At 38.1% G+C, this 23,463-nt stretch overlaps 1 protein-coding gene across 2 annotated transcripts in view; it reads right to left on the bottom strand.

Annotated features, from left to right (window-relative positions):
* SLC26A4 (solute carrier family 26 member 4) overlaps positions 1–23,463 on the bottom strand; it is a 401,657-nt gene that overhangs the window by 165,990 nt on the left and 212,204 nt on the right. For both annotated transcript variants that reach the window (XM_044088553.1, XM_044088554.1), the window contains exon 9: positions 11,660–11,807. In XM_044088553.1, the coding sequence (XP_043944488.1) occupies positions 11,660–11,807 (148 nt within the window). The remainder of the gene's footprint in view (positions 1–11,659; positions 11,808–23,463) is intronic.

Here is a 23,463-nt window from a genome sequence, read left to right as displayed (position 1 = left end):
TCAGACGCGACAGCGTGGTAACATTCCAACCGCTCAGTACGTGTTGCCTCGATAATGGAAAAGTACCAAACCTTCTATATAATTGAAGTTTTTCTCATACCATTTTTTACAACATTGTAAGCCTTGCTGTTATCAGGGTTTACTCTATCCTTCTCAACTGAACCTGAATCTGGTCCTTGTGGAACACTATTCAACCACAGTTAACAAATGGAAATGTGTGCCAATTACATGCATGTGGTATGCCTGACTCAATGAATGATAAAAAAGACACATCAAACCACTGTATATATATATATATATATATATATATATATATATATATATATATATACAACATGGGCACAGAGGACAATTCATCCAAGGGTTGCACACCAAAGTGCAAACTATGTTTCTTTTGTAAATGGGAGAGAAAGTGAGATGACAAGACAGTTAGAATGGGGGGTGGGGGGATGAAGCACTAGGAAATGCAAAGGAACAATGAGGAAGGGAAAAGTAGCATGGAATGGGAGAAGGATGGTATTTTTATTTTTGACAAGAGCTATTTTTTCTTTAAAGAAGAAGGGCGGGGGGAGCAGGGTGATGATGTGGTTAAGAAGAAAGGTATACGAATGGCAACTGGCACAGATACACAAACACATACATTAAACCAAGGCTGACAAAACAGATGCTGTTACAAAAGGGGGAGGGGCCACAAAAGAGGTAGCTAGACAGATAGAGGGTGGACAAATGGTGACAGGGAGGAGTGGACAATAACCAGGGGAGGATAAATGACATGAGGAAAGGGAACACCATGACAGGGATATTGTAAGGATATGACCACTTGCCAAGATGTCCCACTGGGGAACCCACCCCAAAGCGGTCACCTCTGTGGCTGACATAATTGCTGGATTACACCTCTGATGACCCGATGGATGGTGCCATGGATTTATACAAATCTGCCAGTTGCATGAGAATCCACTCTAGAGTGCCAGTCTTTGTCCTGAGCCCCCTGTCTACTATAGTCATAACCAGTCTCCTCACCTTATGCTGAATGTCCCAGGAGAACCCCTCTGTCATCTGTGCCACTCCTCATTGAGGAGCCTACACACCTCCCCCCACTGAAGAGGCAGCATCAAAGGTCATCAGTGATCCCGCTAGATCATCTGCCACAGAATGGCCCTTGTAATCCAACAGAGAGGTTGGCCTAGGGACTGTTGAAGACCCAGTACTTGGTGAGTGGGGCTGGTGCAGGGCAAGGTGGCTGCTCTGTGATTGAGACTGCAGAGTAAGTGAACATAAATGGGGAGAAACAAAGAAAGGATAATTAAAAAAACCAAGAAAAAAAGCAGGGCAAAAACCTGTGATAGTATGATGCTGTGCACTTTCATATGATGGGCAATGGAAAGAAGAAAAATACAGTCAGCAAAGCAATATTTTCTGGCTCCTACATAGACAACTGTCCATCAGCAGCTTGCCGTAATCTGCTCCTCATTCACCAAGTCTACAAAACTTACGTAAGCCTCCCCAAGATGAGGGAACCATGAAGGTAAAATGAAAGTTTATGATTTCTTTTAAATCACTTAGTATGCTTCTTAGACTGATTATATGATGTTAACTGAAAAACAAGAAGATGTCAGATTGGCTCTATCCAAGCTCTTATGGCACCTGTAAGAGACAAGATAGGCTAGTAACCAAGCAAAATGCAGAGAAAGAAAGAAAGAGACTTCTGTAAAGTTTACGGGGATGATATAGAAAGCCTACAAATGACGAAGGTTTCCTAGACAAAATAACATGTACAAGCATTTTTAAAGGCATCTGGATTTTGGAGAAGTTCTGTGCCCCATTTTTGGACTGATACTGAGACCTATGAACACTGTGACAAAAAAAAAGAGAAGAGATTTTGTCTAGAAGCAACTGCAACAAACTATTTTTGAAAGCATAAAACTAGGTTTTAGTGCAGAGTGTGGGACTAGGAACAAAGGAATTTAACCAAGCTTTTTGTTTACAAGCAGTGGTGTGAAAAAGGTTATGCCCAAAGGATTGTCGTAACCAGAGGTACACACAGTGAAAAATACACCTGAGATTTTAGGTAAAAACCTCAGTGGAATATCAAGAACATTCTAAACATCTAGAATTGCATTTTGCAGTTTGCTTAAGCAATAACTCACAGCTGGGTGTGGGTAATGCTGGATTCACCCAAGGTTGGTGTGGTTTGGTCATGAGGGTGAAGCCTGAGTGACCAAACAAAGCCAACCGTGGGTAAAACCAGCACTGCCCACAGCCAGCCGTGGGTTAATGCTACTATACAATGACATTATTTAAGAAAAAAATACTTACTTTTCTTAAATAATGTCTTTGTATAATGCTTCCTTGCTGCCCTTCCACATTTTGCAGTTATCCTGGGGCTTTTTTTTTTAATGTACTGCGCATGCATGTGGGACTTGAGTTCCCACACTTATGCAGTACATCAGTGCAATGGAGAAAGGAAGATCTTCGTTGCTTCTTCATCTTCTTTCTTTTTATTATTGAATACAAAAAAGAAATCTGGAGACTTTTTTACATTCTGGAGAGGGACAGACAAAATAAAAGGGTAATCAGGTAAGTTTTTTAAGTTTTGCAGAATGTACCTGCTTATCCTTTTATTTTTGTCTGTCATGTCTCCCTTGTTTGCTTCAAGTCTTCCATTTTCTTTTTTTTATTTTAAAAAAGAAATAAAAGTAAAAAAAAATAACGAGATATACTAACGGGAAAAGTCTGGGCAAGCGGACCTTTTTCCATTTTATATTCTTGGATTTACAACGGGCACACTGGTTGGGCTGGCCAATCAACGTGCTCATTTTTGAATATTAATGGACAGTCATTGTATAATATGCATTATTATATGATGAAGAAATGACAAAATGAAAGCAAGTAACAAATAAGGTTGATTATCCACCCGAAAGGTGGCCAAGAGACTCTGATTTCCTTGCTACACTGGCAGCACAAAGTGTAACAGTGTGAAAGTGGAGCTGTTGCCAACACATTCCCCAGCACCGCCACCCAAAAAAAGTACTAATTCACGAACTCAGCATGTATGATCAAAAGTGATATTCCTTACAGGAGACCAACTGAATATCAGACTATAAGGAACTTAAGAATTATTTTTATATTTACAAATGAACTATTTCCAGGTAATTAGTGCACTGAGCACTGTCAATGATTACGTGAGGAAGAGGTTTGACTGATAACAGCTAACTCTATGCACACATAATTGGGGATATATGCTGTGTCTGAAAAATATGATCCTCCCTAATAACAAAATGATATGCCTGTAGGTTGGAAGACTCAGTTATCAGCTGGGTGGGTCTGGGGAAAACAAAGTCTTCATCCCGGGGATTGGGAAAGAGAAGAACAGACAGCAACAAAAGAGTACAAAAAAGAAGAATACAAACACATTAAGTAACTGTTAATAGAGAATCTAGGAGTGCATTCACAGACCATTATATGAAGACATCCATTAACAGAACTCTGCATACACTAAGATGCACAAATCATGTTGCAGGGCATTAATTATGAAAAAAATACAAAGTTCTTAGGAATAGGGTTACACCTAACCATGCCGTTTTGTTTGAAGGGCCAAGTGATGCTTTTCTTGTATTGTTGGAAGTCTTCCCCTTTGCAGACTATTGCCATGACCTTAGTTCTGAGTACTATTATCTATCATGGAAAGAAAACGGTCTCTGGGATTCAGAAGAGTATACAACAATGTGGATGCCTTAACTCTAAAACGTTTCACATCGAGCTAAGCCTGGGCAATTCAGAGACCACTCTCTTGCTACTCTTTTCCACTGAACCTGGCCATAGTGCATAGAGGAGTCTCACTAGGAAAGCCACATGCAAATGCAACACTCTAGGATGATGGCTAATGCAAATTAGCCATGTACTCTTCCCAGTAAATTGTGCTGGCAATGGATTAAAGGTGGTAGAACAATTCAGACAATAGCATTACCAAGCACATATTACACTAGGAATAAAAAAATAAATGCTGGCAAGAATATGGCTATCAACATTTCAGATTTTTGTAAAAGTACTTGGATGCCTGTTGAATGCTGTAGAATTCATTGATGGTTTTGAAACAGGTGGCTGTATCTCTGGTTCCATAGAAAAAAATCATAAATACATCTTCAAAAATGTCACATACTGGAGGCATTCTGGTGGGTTCTGGTTTACCAGATCCAGATACAGCTTTTATATTTCTGATAATTTGTAGGAGTCACAATTAAAATGTTCCCACATGAGGATGAGGATTTCTTCAAAGCAGATATCAGCTGGCAGGGAGCCAAAAGAAATAATCTCTTCATCATCATCTAAACCATACCTTAGAGGGAAGCACATCTGTGTAGTATATACTAAATCTCTCTCGTCCTTGGTGAAAGAGTCTAATTTTTTTTTTTGGTGGAGGAAAAACTATTTTATTTCTGGTCTGGGATCTTGAAGAAGTTGTTGTCACATGGCAAAGAGCTCTTTTGCCAATTCTTGAAATTCTGTAAGTGACAGCACTTTGGTGAAAGGAGGAATTCAGGCATTAGAGCACTTGAGGCCATAGGGCCTGAGGCATGGCAGGATGTATTGTTGAAGTATCAATGTTTCTGCAGAAGAGAACCATGTGAAGGGAGTCAAGTCAACCACATGAACTTTCTTGAAGGATTGTCTGGGAGCCACTACCTATCCCAATATCAAGTATCATGAACTATCAGAGTTTTCCTTTTCTACTGGTTGGAGCCCATACGTTTTATGTATCAAAGTTCAAACATTTTGAAGAATACAGCCTCTGCATCCACTGAACATACTGTATGGAAACAGACTTGGGGATATAAATGAAGTCACCAAAATGTCCGCCTTCAAATGGACCAGACAAAAAAGTAACTAAAACAGGCTCCATGACTAGGAGCCAGAAAACCACCTCACCAAATTCAGTATCCTTAAGCTGATTGTACAGCAGGGCAGTGGTCTTCCTTTCCTCAATCACATACTTTTCTGAGGTCATTTCACTCTTTAAAAAAGTTGTTATGCCTGTGTTCATTTTTATGGCTTTTTTTAGAAGGTAAGGACTTCCCACACCTGCAGATATTTGCTCCAGCTCTGAGGTTTCATGACAGTCTTCAGATTTTTAGTTATTAACCAGGTATAGAAAGTAGCCTTTCTATTTCCTTAGGTTTTCCTGGGTAGACTCATGCAAATGTAACAGTCTGTAGCAAAGCTGGACTCTTCTAAGCAAAAAAAAAATATAGAGAGTAGAAATTTTTGAAGGGATCGAATGCCCACAATCAAGAGGTATATCTGGCTAGTATAAGCCAGAAACTAGAAAAAGATATCTCTGGAAATTGTTCACTAGCAAGTAAGACAGTAGAAACTGCAATCAATAAAATGACTTCCCCAATGGAGCATTTTCCTTTCAAAGATCTCTAAAATATGGAACTCTGAGACCAAAAATTGGACCAAGCAACAACAAGGTTTCTCACCAAAATTTATAAAAAACAAAAAAGACAGACCAAGTACTGCACAAATCCACAGGAACCAAAGGATGTCAGAACCACAAAAAGGATAAAATAAAATAGAGTTTAATAAAAAAATTTAGCTTACACCTGCAAGAAAAAAGAACTGAAGGTGGTATGGTGACTGCAATGCATTACAAGAAATGCGAAGGGTCAGCCCCTGCAACAATGTCCCTGAAGCTCTGATTGTCTGGCTAGATGGGTGAACAACATCTGCGACTATTTCTTTTTGTCAACATTTTATTGATTGAGTACTACTGTAACAGTGATCCACACAAAGAACATCTTTCCTTGAAGCTGTATGACTTCTGAGAATATTGATTAAGAAAGAGGCTTGTCTCTCCCCCACCTACTTTCCCAAGGCAACAGTTGTGTTTTGTTTATAATTGGTTGTCAACGAAATGATCCATCAGTTGACTACAATTCAAAATACTGTGCCATATCCATTGACAAATTAAAAAGTTATTGACTGTAGAAAATGATTTGATTATTTTATTTTTCTTTATTTAGTAAATTGTGATCTTAAGCTAGAGCAGATAACTGTAGACATACATGGAAAAACTGATAAAGTGGAAATTGTTAAAGCATTCACAATATTCTGGACTGACATTTTTGTCAATGTAACACAAGACTTATTTGATAATACTTTCAGTTTAATTACTACGTTGGCTGCTAACCAGCAGTATTTATAGTTTCAACAATGATGGGGATGAAGCAAGCTGATTACTGTCAGCAACATTTAAAGCTGCCACTCTGGTTAAAGCCAGTGGATATACCTTACAAAGAACAAATGTGCTTTGATGTGTTTATTTACTGGCTAAACACAAAGTAGAAACAGTATGTCCTTTTGTTATACTGCCTTCACAATTAAAAAGTAAACGGTTACCTGTAAATCATGAACCAAAGATTATAATAACAATCATAGTCTAGACTTAACAGGATATGAGCATTGACAACAGGGTTGGGTTTGTACCTTCATGAGCAGATATCTTCATTCCTGCTCACATAAAGGAACTGAAAAACGTATTTGGCACTGACATATAACAAATTGTACAAACTCAAGTGAGATAAACAATGCTGCCTTGTGTGTTGCCACTTCACGTCAAATCGCATGGAGCAACAGTACATTGTAAAAATAATAATATCGCTGTAGTGAATATGTGTGATGTGCACTGCTGGTACTTCACAAAATGGAAGAACAAACAAGAAGATGTCATCCGCAGACCAACACTAACTGAATGGCTGAAGATGTATAGGTTAAATATTACCTTTTATGCTGGATGCACAGCTTGCAGACGGCAACAGAGGATCTATGAACATATGTATACAATGAGTACGAATATTGACAAAAATGGTTTCTGTAAATCGTCAATCAAATGAAAAGATTCTGTATTCAAATGCACTGTCCTTGAAAAAGTTAATGATGTATATGAGAAACTGCTACTAAAGCACTGTTAGACTGAACAGAACCAGTGGTAGATCCAGAACAGATAAAGATGGGGATGCTACTGCTCCCCAAGCATAAGTGTAAGCAGTCATTCAATTTTAGATAGTCCCACTTCTTGGTATACTCACTGCTCATTTTCTTTTTTATGTTCAGCATATTTAGAAATTCAGATATGAAGCTTTGAACACTGAATTTCAGAAAGCAAGTACATTTCATATAGACATTAGAGGCATAAGAAGAATCCATAATGATGTCATTACATTTGGACAAGGGAGAGAATTCTTTCTTCCTCCTTCCCTCACCACCTCCCCCACCACTTCACCCTCAACCAAAGCTCCTCACACTGTCTGGATAACTTCCTGCTTGTGCTTGTATACCTTGTCTTACTCTTCAGCTTGTTCCCCCATCCTTTTCAGGACACTGTTAAATGGCCAAGACTGCACTGAAATAATTGAATGAAGCCAGGAGTGGCCCCCAGAAGTGATAGGGTTCTAGATACTCTAAGATGCATTTCTTTTCTAGAAAGAAATAAGTTGTGTCTAAGGTTTAATGTGCAAAGCTGACAAAAATTGTATTTCCCAATGAACTCAAAAGATGAATGCTTAAAAAGATGCATATATCATATGTGGAAATCCCTGGGAAAGAATTTGCTTAAAAGCCACTTCGCTATTTTGCGTTTTCGTTGTTTTAAGTTCAACCAAGACACATTTGATATAATGCGTCTTCGGTCATCTACTAGGAACCTGAAAAATCTGGGGTTTAAAAGTCAAGATGGCAACAGTGTACTGTCTAGTATTTTAATACTGTCTCTGCTTAACATTATTTTCTTTTGTTCTTGCACTGCTATTTTCTCTTATCTTTGGTTTCTTCCTAGTAGCTAGGAAACTTAGCTGGAGTTAGATTTTTTTCTCTATGCACTTTAAATATTTTGACTGCACTTTAATTTTCTCTGTGTGTCAACCTACATATATTTTATTCTGTATTTGTGCTACTTTCTTAATTATTTAAGTAAAGTCCATTTTCTTTATCTTTAAGCTACTGTGGATGTATTTATTTATTTATTACAAGTATAGTTATGCATTGTTGCTTAGCTAGCAAGAGGTTACCCATTTACAATGAAAAATAATAAACTGTAGGGGCCACATCTTCTGGAGTACTTCACCCAACTACCTGTGAAAGAGATACCAACTGGTAAAATCTGAGCATACATGTAACTGGAAATCTTTACTTTTCATCAGAGTGGTGACAGTACTACCAGGTCCAGGAAGAAAGCTATTTAGCTAAAATATTTTAAATATCACATTAACTACTACATAATCATGTAATATGTACACTACAGTAGTTACAGCCACCATGCAGAAAGCATATTTAACTAAACTGTATGACCATGCATTCCTACACTAAAAGTGCTAAATACTTTAAAATATAAATTAATATTTAAATAGTAAAAAAAATGAATAAATGTTTGAAAATTATGTCTAATCACCACAAAATGTTGTATGCAGTGATCCTGAAACCTAAAATACATCCAAACCAAAAGGGAAAAATAACTAGCTCAAATGAAAAAAAGGCATGAATAACACTGAAAGAACTGGAAGTGAATAAAAAAAAAATAACTTAAAACAAGTCTCATCCCAGCAGGGAAAAAGTGCTCACACACACCACAAGCAAATAAATATTTTACATGCAATGCAGTGCCACATTCAACCAAAACATACCTACAATTTCCTTCAGTCAGTATAACTAATGCCAGTGTTAAAGCCAATACATAAACAAAACACATAAATATGAAATCCAGAAATTTCAGCAGCATGTTCCATGCAGTAATCCAGCAGTCATCTTCTTACATGAAGACTTTCATCTCAAGGATGCTCTCTGCTGTAATTTTCCTACCCTTTCCCCAAGCAAAAAAGAATGGCCACAACAAGTAATGCTGAACTCTCCCATGGCAAAACCATTAGCCACAGAAACCCAGACGATTCCATCACTTATTAGTGGGTACACAGCCATGGAAACTGAACTATTTCTGGTTTGAAGCAAACTGCTCCAATGGTGTCTAGCACAGCAAAGGCTTTGGTTTATATTTCTGATCCTGCTCCAATAGGCTTGACCTTAGAGGTTTGCATGGCTTGACCTTAGAGGCTTGCAAGGCATACAAGAAGTAGGGAATTTTGGAAATTCACTCTGGAACTATTAAGGCGAGAGACTTTTCAGACACAGAACATTCCAGAAAAAAGGGTAATGTGCAAATACTATGTAAAGAAAGCATTTTTATATGGAATACATTTAAAACAATCTATCAAGGATTTACTATGAGAATACAAGATAAAAGAGACAGTAAAATTATCAAGAAGGTAAAACAGTTAGAGATGGAAGTGAAATGATTCTGAAATCAACCACCCTTAATAAAACATTAATAATCTCTTTGAAAGATAAGGTTAAAATTACTAAAAGATCAGATCACTTTTTGCATAAACTGAGGAAGATAAAACAATATTTTGGGACCTGAGAAGCTTTACAGTTTAATGAAGGGTGACAAGTCACACTGCTTATCAAAGACACAATGGTAATTACATTAAAAAAACAATTAGAATTGTTTACATCCATATTACAATAGTCTCTTTGTATTAGAAAACCTGTCATCCAAAGGCCGTAGGTGTAGTTTTGAAAAATTAAAAGAAAAATGCCTACATAAACTATTGGAGTTGCACAAGGAAAAAGGATTGTTACCCCACAAGTAGCAAAGCAAATTGTAGAAGCTATTAAGTATTAAATTAATGTAATTCACATGAGTTTGATTTCTATCCTTCTGAACTTCATAAATTGACCAATACTAAGTAAAGAATTTACTGTTTTGAAGTCTCTAATAAAATGCTGAGGAAGGGCTTCTTCTGAGACGATATAATGAATTCATTAATTATTCTCTTATCCAAACCAAACAAGAATCCATTAGCCCCACCCAACCCTGAAAGAAAGAAATAAAGAAAAATGAAATTAAAGAAAACCCAGCATTACTTATGTGATTCTTTCTCAGATAGACAAATCAATGAAAAAAATTGCAGAATGCCACTTTCAGTGTACACGTTTTACTGCACCTCCCCCACCCCAACTTATATCTAACAAATCCATGGTCATACAACAGTGGAGGAAGTCCAATGCCACATGTTCACCGAAAGTGACTTTCAACAATAAAGATGTTGCATTGCTGTCCGTCAATTAATTGGCACCTAACAAAAAACATACATTCCCTACTTGTGACTTTAGATGAGAAAATACTAGGCAATATTTTGGGCAAAAAAGTTAATGCTTGTCATGTTGAAATAAATCCAAACCACAGAGATCACCTTTATGAGAAGGTGGAACAGTAGCAAATTAATTATTCTGTTCCTAGTAGTGATGTCCCTATAAATGAAAAAGCTTGTAAAGTGGGAATATTACAGTTTGATTTTATAAAAGCACTTAGCACTATATACTAGTATCACCTAACCCAGATTCTAAGCTGCGGTGGTGCAGCGGTAGCGTTGTCACCTCACAGCAAGAGGTTCTCCTGTTCGATTCTCGGCTGGAGCGCCTTCTGGGTGGAGTCTTCATGTCCTCCTCATGATCGAGTGGCGTTCGAAAGACATGCGTGAATGGGCATGCCTTCATTGAAGGTTGGGTGTTGGGCTGGCACCACAGCACCATAAAAAAAATCGACTGCCAATCATTAGCAGACCGGAGTTCCACTGTGGCAACCCCTAACTGGGAAAAGCCAAAAGAAAAACAACAACAGCTTAAACCAGATTCTGAAGGAGTATGGATTTAGGCTTAACTTTTTCTCCATTCTGGAGGTTCTGTATAGGAATCAAAGGATGTCTTTGGCTGTAAATATGAGGGTCACTTCTACATTTGAAGCTTCTTCCAAGGGCGCAAAGGAACCCATTGTTGCAGCTTTTCTCATTGGTCGTTAAGCCACTGCATGTGTTCTGAACTCTGCAAATGAGTTATCTCCAGTTCTTGAAGAAGATGAAATGCTTACAGCTATGTTTTATATATATGATTGCCTTGTATTTTCTTTGTATCTGGACATGCACACTGAGGTCACCTAATTTTCGTTCATGTTAAAATGACATGCATATTGGGAGAAATCAAGTGTTTAACAGTAAGCAGTGGAATTGATTTCGCTTCAGAAATCCTCCTCTTAGTATTTAACATAACTAAGCAGAAAAATTATGTTCTATGCTTGTACCATGTTTAGTATAAATTCAGTGGAAAACAGAGTGACTTTATTCTGATGAAGTCTTCTAGTAAGACGAAAGTGCTAAATCTTGTAACGTTGTGGAATCAAATTGGAGAAAATCTGCTGTTGTGGTGTTTTTTCCAGATTTGGAGCTGGTTCCTGGCTTTACTTCATTTATATATGGGATTGTTATCTATTTTAAAGATAATGCTATTGTATAATGGCATGACACTGTGGCAAAGTTACTGAAAAATTCATGTATTTATCCACAGCTGGAGTTCTCTGGTTATTCAGGATGTGTACTTGTGGCAAGCCAATGTCCTCCATATTGTTAAACTATGAATCACCCATGTCTTGTCATTCTGTAGTTCCTAAAAATATTTATCTTTAAAAAATACATATATTCACATAAACAATTTTTTAAAAAAATTACTTTTTGCACACACCCACACTTGTATAATTATCGTCTGGCAATCTCACCTGGTTTCCATCAACAGTATAGTCATGTTTTGTGGCATAAACCTTGCCCACAGATACGGCAACTGCATAACCCACTATGGACAGAGAAAATGCAGCTCCGATCATGTCTGAAAACATGGTTACAGTGGGGGGTCTGGGTGGTAAAAACCTAGAAAATAAAATAAACAAACAAGTGTAGTTATGTACTATATGCAACCGTGCTATAAATTAACAAAAACACTTAGCATTAAAGTTTCTTAAAATTGTCATAACATATTCTTTAAATTAATTTCATCCACTAACTTGAGCAGTTCACATTTTAAACTCTAGCAGAATCAGTACTAAAACATATTCACGAAAAATATGAAGAAAGATGGTTATAGTATGTTTAGTCCTCAAAAACAATATAAAGACTTCTTTGATGATTAAATGGTTAAGCAATTTACTGAATACAGAAAATGTTTCATAACTAATGTTACTACATAAAATACAACATATATTGGAGAGGATGTACAAAAACACAATACACATAGAGATTTGGTTGAGAAGTCATCCAGTAATATATTTTCATTTCTATTAAGGTTTGTATGTTCATAGGTTTGGTGAACAAGCTTAAGGCCTATTGGTCATCTAGAGCTTAATGTCTCAGATCTCAAGATGGAATTTATGGGTTCCTCTGTAGTCACTCCTTTACATCATGAAGTTATGGACTACTGGGCTGAGCTAAATTGAGAAGGATAATTCATTCCATTGGTGTGGGCATCTCTGAGGTATACATTTGCTGTGTTTCAATATATAGCTGGTATTAATTTTAATTTGAGCAAGTATCCTCTTGTATTTGGGCCCTCAGAGAGGCATTCTAAACAAAGCATATCAAATACTAAGTGGACATTCAATGCTATGTACATTAGGTGAACATCTTCTCTAAGAAGGAAGTAAAAGAGAAAGAGTTGCTATAGCCTTTGGCTGGAAAACAAGCACTGAATACCTGATTACTATACTTTATTAGATGGCATGTGAGTAGGTTACAAAACAAGGAGCAGTGCCCCATAATTAATCTAATCAGAGCTGGATTCAGTGGGGTAATTACCTCACTGACAAGGCTCTTGACACCTTGGAGGATCAGATGGCAACTCCGTATGCTTCATTGATGTGTCAGGTATATGGGTATCAAACAAAAGGCAACATCAACAAGGACTCCAAGGTGTTTTGCTGTTTTGTCAACTTACAGTTGTTTCCCATTACCAGTATTTAAGTTTGGCAGTGACATTTTGCCAAATGCCAGAAGGATGCATTTTTTTTACATTAAAGGCAAGGTAATTTATTCTCTACCAGGCATGCTTACAGTTAAACAGCATTTGAAGGGAGGTAGCGTTAATGAAATTAAGGACATTGCTCACACATTTGCATCTGTGTGCACATTTGGTAAACTGGATAAGGCAGTTTGTATGACATCTGAGAAAATGATGGCAAAATGGAGAGGCACCAGGACTGAGCCGGAGGGTTTTAACTGGAGACAGATGATGTTGAAGATAAGAGTTCTACTATTCTTACCTTTTGCATATGACACAATTATTTATTTATTTATTTATTTGACATTTGTTAACCAGGTTGGTCCAACTGGACCAGGAGCCCATTTTCAGTGGAGACCAGAGGAGAATAGCTCCAATACAGACAATTACTTTACATAAGCCCCAAACTCCAATGTAGAGAATTACAATATATAAGCTCCATTACAGAGTACAGTACATACACATGATAAAATATATATTTTTGTAGCAAGAATATATACAGCAACTGAATCTTCAATGGGTAAGGTATGAACAGATGTAATTCTAATACAGAGAGGAATTTAGAGAAGAGCAAACAATATATACATATGTATATGTGGTTTAGAAGTAAAGATTATGGGTCTATTATTTTAATAAAACTATGTGTAAAGGGAGAAAAAATAAGAGGTTGTACAGTAAGATGTTTGTGTATTAAGAATGAAAAATGCAGTTGTGTAAGGGGTTAGGTAGGGTACTGACAGGGGCAAGACTTTGGTGTTAAGTAGGTAAATAAATAAATAAATTGTAGTTTAAGTACAGCACCTTGTACTGCAGTAAACTATTGAAGAAAAACGACATAATTTTTTATTGTATAAAGAACTGCTTTTATTTTCATGATAAACTACAAAACATTTGAATATAAGAAATAAATATGGCTGCTACTTGAAGAGTTGTGAAGAGTTTTTGACTTTGAGATATGAGGGGCGGCACAGTGGTACAGCGAATAGCTTTGTCGCCTCACAGCAAGAGGTTCCCCAGTTCGATTCTCAGCTGGGGTGCCTTCTGTGTGAAGTCTTTATATCCTCACTGGGTTTTCATGGGTTTCCTCTGTGTGCTCTGATTTCCTCCCATATTCCAAAGACATGCAGTAGGCGGACTGGACACTCTAAATTGGTCATAGGTGTGTGCGCCTGGTACTGAAGAACAACCACAGCAGGACTAGCCACCCAGTGGTGTGAACCTTAGCTCTAGATGATTGTCACTGTTGTAGTGATATCCTGACCCCATGAGCACAAATGGGAAAAAGAGGTTGTGAATGGATGGACTTGCAACACTGAGTTGTGTTCCTACTGACTTCACATTGTCAGTGAGATTCAATCATAGAGATAACATGGAGAGAAAACTAGTCTGTCTTGCACCACTGATTTCTTTTCTTAGACTGCTGTGATGGTGTCACCAGGAATGTGTGATAACCTGTGAAATTCTTACTACAGAATAGTAAAACTAGTCAGTTTTTATTTTCCCTCCTGAAAGGAAAACTCTGTCCAATAACTGAAGAATATATGCTTCATCATATCTTGATATTCTGTGAAATACTAAGGTCTCAGTATCACTTTTAAGTGTTTGGTATTAATTTTTGTTATACCACAAAAGGATCATGATGTCATCTACCATGAAGATGTGATTTTTGTCTTTCAGTCTGTTCATCTTATTTCTACAGATCAGTTTGTATCCCTGTAATATGAGACAATTTATTCACAAAAAAAAGTGATGAGGTTTGTTTCTGCATTTAGTAAAAATAACAGTGTTGCAAGACACTGGCTGTTGTCTCTTGAAGCAGTGTTGTTTATTTTTCATTAAAATGACTGATTTGTTCTAACTGAATGATTCTAAAAGTACCTTGTGTTTCTGGTATTCAGTGTGTCCTTGGTTTTCTTAATTTAATGGATTAATAGAGAAAATACAACATTTAGGTGGACAAAATAAAAATATTAACTAGTGTATAATATATATATAATATAGTGTAATATAGTGATTACAATAACTGAGCCATTCTCTAAGTGTGATTTCTCTAACTCTTTGTCATATGATTTCATTTTAACTGATAAATAAGCTTTTTAGCACTAAATTTACTAACTTCATCAAGGTAGTCTTAAGATGTAAACGTATACTGCAACCAACAGACAATCAAATAAAATAAAAGCAACAAAGGCCAGTGAACCAAATTTATTACAAATACACCTTGGCTCAAAAAAAACTTCAAGGAGTAAAAACACCATTAAAAGCCAAACCTTTAAATAATACCAACAAATTACCTTACCCATAATTGCAAATCATTCAATAAAACGATTAAATCACAGACCTCCAGTTGCATTCTACAGTCAGTCCAGTAGGGATCAGAGTTGTATGCTTTAAAATAAATACAAGCTCCTTGTATTAACAGTTTTTTTTCTTTATATCTAAATATCCATCTTGTACATTCACTTGTTCTAAAACAGTACCTTTGAGCCCTGCTGGATCACTATTGTGATACAATTTAAAATGCATAGCAAGAGGGCTTTCTATCTTCACATTCTTTATATCTCTCATATGTTCTTGTAGTCTATATTTGAAAGCCGTCTTGCTTTCTCCAGTATAAAACATTTTACAAGGACACATTAAGGCATAAACAATGTCTTCCATGTGACAACAATATAAACCTGTAGGCATAAAAGAAATACCATTAATCTTGTCAAATGTATTTACAATATATTTACAACTGATGCAATGGTCGCATGGAAAAGTCCCAACCCTTTTGGGCTGAACAACCCAGTTATCCATAGGCTGTATAAATCTACTGTGCACTACTATGCTATAATGCTATAGCCCCTCTTATTAGAAAATACAGCAGCATTAGCTATAATGCCTACCAAGTAAACCCCCAATAGTAATGAATAACATCCTTAAGCTGATCACTCAAAATATTGCATGTAGTTACAAAACATTTGTTATCCAAAACATCCTACCTATAATATTTTCTCTCACCACCAAAATTTAGAGAATCAAAATTCCTACTACAATTACCATTAATAACTCAATTTAAGGCTTCTTGTACCAAATTAATATCATACCCCCTATTCCTAAACATATTTACAGTTTTATATAATTCCTGCTCTAAAATATCTTCATCATTACACAGCCTAGAAATGTGTAAAAACTCCCCATAGGGAAATGCAATAATAATATGCAATGGGCGGCAACTACTATATCTTAAAAAATGGTTCACATTATTAAATTTCCTATTCACTGTTGTACGTATTTTACCATCTTCCATTCCTTCCAAAAAAATCCAAAAACACTACATCTTTACCATATTGTAAACCATCAAATGTTATACCAAATCTATTATTATGTAAATCATTAGTAAAATCTATAATTAAATCCATACCTAGCTTACACACAAAATCAAGTCATCAATGAATCTATAATACTTCAAAACAAATTTTTAAAAAAATCCATGACTATAAAGGTTGCCCCAATTGTTGGTAGTTAGTTGAGTGAAGTTAGCAAAGGTAAGGATGTATGGTAGTTAATACTGATTTTAATAAATTCCAAAGCAGTGTAGAACAAAAAGACCAACAAACAAAAGAACTGTTCTTCTGGAAAACTGACATGAAAAGAATCTCAGATGCTGTTTTAGATTGAAGCATTTTTCATTCTTTAATTAATATAAACATAAAAAACTTCCTCAGAATCTACCGGGTACCTCTGCCCAGGAAGGACATGGGCACCACCTCAGGATGGAAGTTGCAGTCACCCATCCATTGTTCTAGTTTGCATTTGAAGAGGTTCAGGGAGGGGTTCTGTTTCATGTGAATTGGAAGCTTGCTCCAGAAAAATGGCAGTCTCTGGGAGATATTTCTATCTCTCCAGCATGACCTGTTCATGTCAAAGGCTAGATTAGGATCCCTGGAATGAGTGAACCTCATGCTTTTGATTTACAAATGTGTAGTATTTCCATCAGGGCTGTGTCAGAGACTGCCCTGTAAGCCAGGCACAGGTCACCCCTTAGCAACCTGTAGGAGACAGAATACAGTGACAGGGCCTTTAGTCTTTCCAAGTAAGATGTGGTTTGTGTATCCTGTAATTTATTGGTGAGAAACCTCTGTGGTCACTCCAATTGATGCAGGTGTCTGGTGAAGTACTTGCAAAAGGGAACATTGTACTCAATTACTGGCTTCATGACAACTGAGTATAATGGAATTATAACATCCTTAGATCTAGATGCAATGCCTTTACTTATAAGATGTTTCACATAGAAGAATTTCCTTACTACTGTGAATACATGGTGGTCAAAGTTCAGGTTGCTAGAGGGGACAGGTAGGGTGAAGTTTGCTCCAAATCTGTCACCTAGCAGGCTGGTTACTACCGCCAGTTAAGTATGAGTAGTGCCATCCACAACCAGTTCAGTGGATAGCTGGGTATTCCCTTTTAGATTTTGAAAGCAGTTAAACAATGCCTTGTAATTATCCTTAGCTAGGGAGGCTATTTTTGCTTTGTAATTAGGTTTGGAGGGCTTGACAAGATATCTAATTTGTTTAAGCTAGAAAGGGATTTGTTCCTCTGCTGAGCCAGTTCTATCTTGTTCTTTGATATTAGTTTCTTTCTCTTGTTGTATAGCTTGTTTATACTAGGGGTCTACCACGATGGCTTATTTTTTTTGGCAAGACCTAGTTTTAATCCGGTCAGGTACAGCCAATTCTGTACAACCGTTAAAGTGGTTATATGGGGCACTGGTGTACACCTCTGCATACGAGTCTGTGTTATCTGTGTTTGAGGGGGGTTTGAAACTTTTTATACCATCACTTTGTAGGAGGTAATTTGTCTTTGAAAAATTGTTAAGCATTTTTGAACTTACTGGGGTATTCGGTCTTATAATTATGTCACACAACACTGATTTATAGTCCAATCTTACCAGGGGGGACATCACATGGGGGGGTGCAATGCTCAACTGTTTTGCTGAGTATTTTGCCCAGGGCATTTGAGTCTCTTGTGGGTGTGCTAACTAGCTGTTCCAGGGCATTTGCATTGACAAAGTCAAAGAACCACTGAGCCAGCATGTTTGTGATAATGTATGTTTCTCAGTCGATGGTAGGGTAATAAGAATCACCCATGAGTAAGGTGTTAGGCTGTATGGCGAGTGACTCCAGTAAGTCCAGGTATGCAGTATGCTTTTTGTGTTTTATGATGGGAACCTATAGCTAGCTATGATGTGGTAGGAGCTTTGCCTATAATTAATTGGACATGGGGTAACTCAAGAAAGTCATGCTGTTTGACCAGTCTTAAGGTGCACTTATCCTTAATGAAGATGGACACACCTCTTCCTTTGCTTCTTTCATGCTCAGTTTGTGGTCAGAACGTATAGAAGGTATTGTAGCCCTGCATGTCCAGGGTGCTTTCTGCGCCTTTGAACCATGTCTCAGTGACTGCACAGACATCAGCATATTCCAAAGTGAGGAGTGCTTCTAGGGAATGCAGTTTCTTATTTAGACTCTTAGCATTAAGCAGCAATACCTTGGGTTTATCTAGAGAGCATTTTGTTATGTTGAGAGGATGTTATTTTGACACTGCCTAAAAAAGGCACAATAGGAGTGGCTAATGCCTTTGCCAGTACCTGAAAACCTGGAGGAGACAGGTGCAGACCATCTCTGGTAAAGCAGCATGGCCTGTCAACCATGTCTTCCCAGGTTGACAGATACTGGATGCCCTAGACTGACGCCACAAGCTAAACCAGTTGTTAAAGTCAATCATTTTTTGTTTGCATTGTGGCATCATCCTGGGTGAAGGTAGAATGCTGCTTAGGGCTAGGGTCATACTACCTGCAACACATAATCTGAGAGCTCAGTCATGTCTCCCTTCATATACTCCAGTGAGCTACATCTCAAGTCATTCAACACCACATGGACTATGACGGAGTCATACTGGTATTTGTGGTTGAGTGACTTCATGGATCCTGGCACCTGATAGGCAGCTAACCGTAACCCCACTCCTTATCCAGCCTGGTGAAGGGAACATCTGTGTGTCTCACAATGGAGTCACCTAAGACTAGTACATTAGGTTTTTTGGTGTTATGTCTTATGGGATTATTTGTTGAGACACTAGTGTGTATGTTATTATGTGTTCTGGTTGTTTTTGCATTGTTATGTGTGTAAGTAGTTTCCGTTTGGGAGGCCTCTGATCTTTTGGTAAGTTACTAGTAAGTACCTTTGCGTATGTGGGTTTATGTGTCATGTCCTTATTTAGTGTGGAAAGTGTGTGTGTGTGTGTGTGTGTGTGTGTGTGTGTGTGTGTGTGTGTGTATGTGTGTGTGTGTGTGTGTGTGTGTGTGTGTGTGTGTGTGTGTGTGTGTGTGTGTGTGTGTGTGTGTGTGTGTGTGCTGACAACCTGTTTGGCATTCAGTTTGTCCCTATGTGAGTGTCTTGCCTCCAGTTTCATAGTGTAACTACATCTCTTATATAAAGTATGTGTTTGTTTTAGGAGTAAGTGGTTGTCAGTATACATGAGAAAATGGTTACATTGCTTCAAGATGCCCATGTCTATCAGGCTGGCTGAAGAGATGATGGGAAACTGCCCATCTCTGATAGCAGACTCTCACTGTATATTTTATTAGAGAAGAGAATGGGTTCATAGCTCTCAACTGTCCAAATTTTTGCAGAATTTCCAGATTTTTGCTTCATATTTTTGGTCTTTTCCTCATAAAATCTGTGGTTTTCTGACAAATCACTGGGATGATCCAAGGATTGAAGTCACAAAATAAAGATTTACATTTGAGTTTCAGATTTTATATCCTTTAGAAAATGCATGTTAATATAAATCCTCTTAATCTAATGACTTTTTAAGTTTATTATAACAATATTTAAAATCTGTCCCTATTTTTGGGCCCTTGTCCTCCCATTATATCAGGCTTTGTCAAGATTTCTTTCACTAAGAGGTTGAGAGATATGAATGGATTAATTTGACAGGACTGTGCTGGGTAGCGCTGAGACTACAAGAGGGTCCTATACTTTGTGTATGCTAAGGTTGATCAATAAGGCAAAGCTACTCAGCCCGCAACTGAGTTGATCTTAGAGCAGCAGAGAAGCTTGGAAGGGTTTCACTGACAGCAGCTTAGGGAAAAACTGAGCTACCTGACTTTTGTATCTTCCACAAAACTGTGGTGTTGTTCATAGGTTCATAGGTTCATACTAGGTTATCTGCCCTGAGGCAATTATAAGCCTAGCCCGATTCTGTATGGCTTACGCCACCCATTGATTTGAGTATACTGTGCCCTTTTAAGGTTTAGTTTACTGTGCCTCTGTCTAATAGTGACACGGGAGTAATCCCTGGGACAAACCTACGATCCCTCATCCACCTATCGAGATTCTTCTTGAAGAGATTCAGTGAGGTGCTCTGCTATAACATTCCATGTCCCAGGTATACAGAATAGCTTGAAAGAGCTAACAGTCTGAATTAGAGTCATTATCTCCCTGGGATTCTAAGTGTTCTTCACTTTGAGGTCCAGGATGAATGTATCTCATGTAATGTTCATGACATCTGTGGTTAACGTCTGGTTTGGGGTAGATTGCCTGAACATTTGTGGATGTTGTAGCTATCATTTTAGCTTCTTCCTTACATAGTGTAAAACTGGGATAGAATGCTCCAGGGGCTAAGAATGCTGGTCCTGGGTATCTCTTAGGAACCACTGAAGTTTTCTAATATGCAGTCTAGCTAGAGATACGTCAGCATGGTGGATGCCATGTGATGCAGAATGCTCAGTAACTGCTAGGCCATTACCACTGATCTGCAAACCATGTCCTTAAAGAAGGCAGTAAGGGAACTTCTTTCTTTGAAAAGTATATGCTTTAGCTAAATAGGTGTCCAGACAGGCCAACACAAAACCACTGTTCTGACTGGGCATAAACTGAATTTCTATTCAGTCAGGGAAAAACCTAGTTTACTGAGGCAGCCTAGGGTGCATTTCAGTGTCCTTTGCATTCCTCTGGGCTAGGCCACCAAACCAAGTGACAAGGAGGTATATTTGCAATGGCCACCTCAGAACAGCCACAAACCTTGGGTACTGCCTGTATCCTTTGAAAACAGCAATATGGATGTGGCGATCTTTGAGGTCTATTATCACAGGAGAACCTAATGTTGTATAAGGGACAAGAGGACCTGTCAGGTAAACATTATTAATTTTGGAATTCTGAAGACTCCATTTAGCCTTGACAAATCCAGAATGAATCTACAAGATCCATTTTTCCTAAAACAAGGATAACCTAGATTAAAGCCCTTCAGCATCCTTACTGGGAATGGGTCTATATTAGAACATCAAACTTTCAAAACTTCAGAGTTTCATCCTCCTAATACTTCAGAATAAGGGTCTGACAGTTCAGGGATTTGAAGGCCAGAGTTGCAGTAGCTATAAGCTTGTGAGCCTGGTCTTTAGTCTGGTGGGACATGTTAGGTGCTACAGGCATGATGGATTCCAAAGGGATAGTGCCAGAGGCCTTGGTAGCAAATGACATTAGAGATGGTGGCTTGTTGAGCGTAACTGTGGAGTTGAGTCCCTCACAACTAGCGGTCCCTAAAGAATTAGGTTGTTCAAGGGGTTTCTTTTTCCTTCTCTTTTTTGGACATATTTCTGTATTTCTGGTTCCTTCTTTTGAGGAGGTGCAGCCATGCCATTTTACTGTTGTGGATCTGCTGACATGGTCATGTGGCCTGGCAATGCCGCAAGTCTCTTTTTGGTCTGGTACACCCACAGAGCTTCCTAATTTTTCTTTAATGTCTTCAGATAAAATCCCTCACAAATAATGAAATTTTCCATGTCATGTTTTAGCAATAACAATATGGATACTGGATGTGGTAATCTTGATGTGGCACCTGATGAGACATGCCTGCTTTACTTTTCTGGACTAAACATGTCCTACAGCTTTGTGTTTTGCAGTTCACTTTCTTTTTTCTGTCTAATTCCCTTTGGGCATTGCCTGTCCCACTACCTTGTCCACCTTTCCCCCCATTCTTCTAACTACTTCTGCCAATGGCCTACGGTCTCTCATTTTGCAGGCTTCATTACTGAGAAGAGCTGCCAGTCAAATCTCTTGCAGTTCTATGACTACATAACAACAAGATGGACATCAGACTGCAAATGCAACTAATTAATCCAGATTTCAGTAAGATATTTGACTCATTGCTATATCAGATGCTACTCAGCAAGCTTAAGTGACTAGTGACAGGGCAAAAAATTACAACATGAGATGGAATGGCTGTGTAGAAGAACTTAGAGGGTGATGCTTAGAAGGATGCTCTTAGGTGTGGGGGAGGAACCACTGGAGTGCCACAAGGGTCAGTGCTGGGGTCCTCCCCCAGTATTCAACATATTCATCTCTGATACACCTGGGAGTGTGACTAACAGACTGAAAATATAGAAAGGTTGCATAAAATCAGAGCACAGTCCTGAATGAGCAGATAAAACTGAAAACAATCTGGATGTCTTCTATAGGTGGGCACAGTGGTGGCACCTGAAGTTTAGTGTATATAGCAACAAAGTTCTGTATTTTTGGAAACTACAACAGCATCAAAGCTACATAGACGTTGAGAGATACTAAACTAGAAGAGATGGTGACTGAAGATGGTCATTACACCAGTTCTGGACCATCAAGTACAAGTACAGAAAGCAGGAAGAACAGCCAGCAAAACTGTGGGCTGTATTCTGCAATAATAATGAGTTTGTGCTCCCAGTCTCATGTTTTCAGACAATGATGAGACCACAGCCCCAATATTGTGTGCATTTTGGAAACCCTTCAGGACGAGAGATATGAAGCATTTCAGTAGTATCCAGAAAAATGCCAGAAGGGTCGTCACAGGTGGAAAAAATAATTAAGAATAAGATTTTGAACTGGGAGAAGGTGGCGAATATGATATGGGAGCACAAGATGTCACATAGAAAATCTGGAGGGGTTGAACAGAGATGCAAGGACATACAGAGAAAGGAGGGGGCTATTAGATGCAGCTGGACAGTACTGACTTTAACATAGATCTGAGAAAGTCGTTTTTCATAGACAGACTTGTGGACCATTGGAACAGGCTACATATCAGGAACATGGGTTGTGCTTTCACAGGGATCTTCAAAAGGGCATGAGACAGCTGGAAAGTGATAGGTAATCCATGAATGCAGGAGGAGGTACCTACATATTAGATACATGCAAACAGACAGACTAGATCAACAGACTGTCTCCTTCTGATATCACATTATGCAATGCAAATGTCCCCCATCCTGTCTTCTGCCCTCCAGCTGAATCCCCTTTTCCAGAAAATATTAGTTCCTTTTCACATGGCTAGCTAACCCATGACCATCTCATAACCCATATCCTTCCCTGCAGCTCTCCCACTCTCCTGCAGGCCTTACACCCACCTTCATTTCAAAGCTTCCTGAACTAAACGCCTTGCACTATGCCTTAATCATCTTAACAAGCTCTCGTCCTTCACTATTGTCCTACCTGCACTGGTGCCTTCCTCATGTTTCTTGCTGTTCCC

This window comes from Protopterus annectens, chromosome 11.part0 (genome assembly GCF_019279795.1).
Source record: "Protopterus annectens isolate FY-2018-M chromosome 11.part0, PAN1.0, whole genome shotgun sequence".
NCBI lineage: Eukaryota > Metazoa > Chordata > Ceratodontiformes > Protopteridae > Protopterus > Protopterus annectens.
The sequence above is the reverse complement of the archived record's forward strand: the minus strand, read 5'-3'. Positions and strand labels throughout refer to the sequence as shown.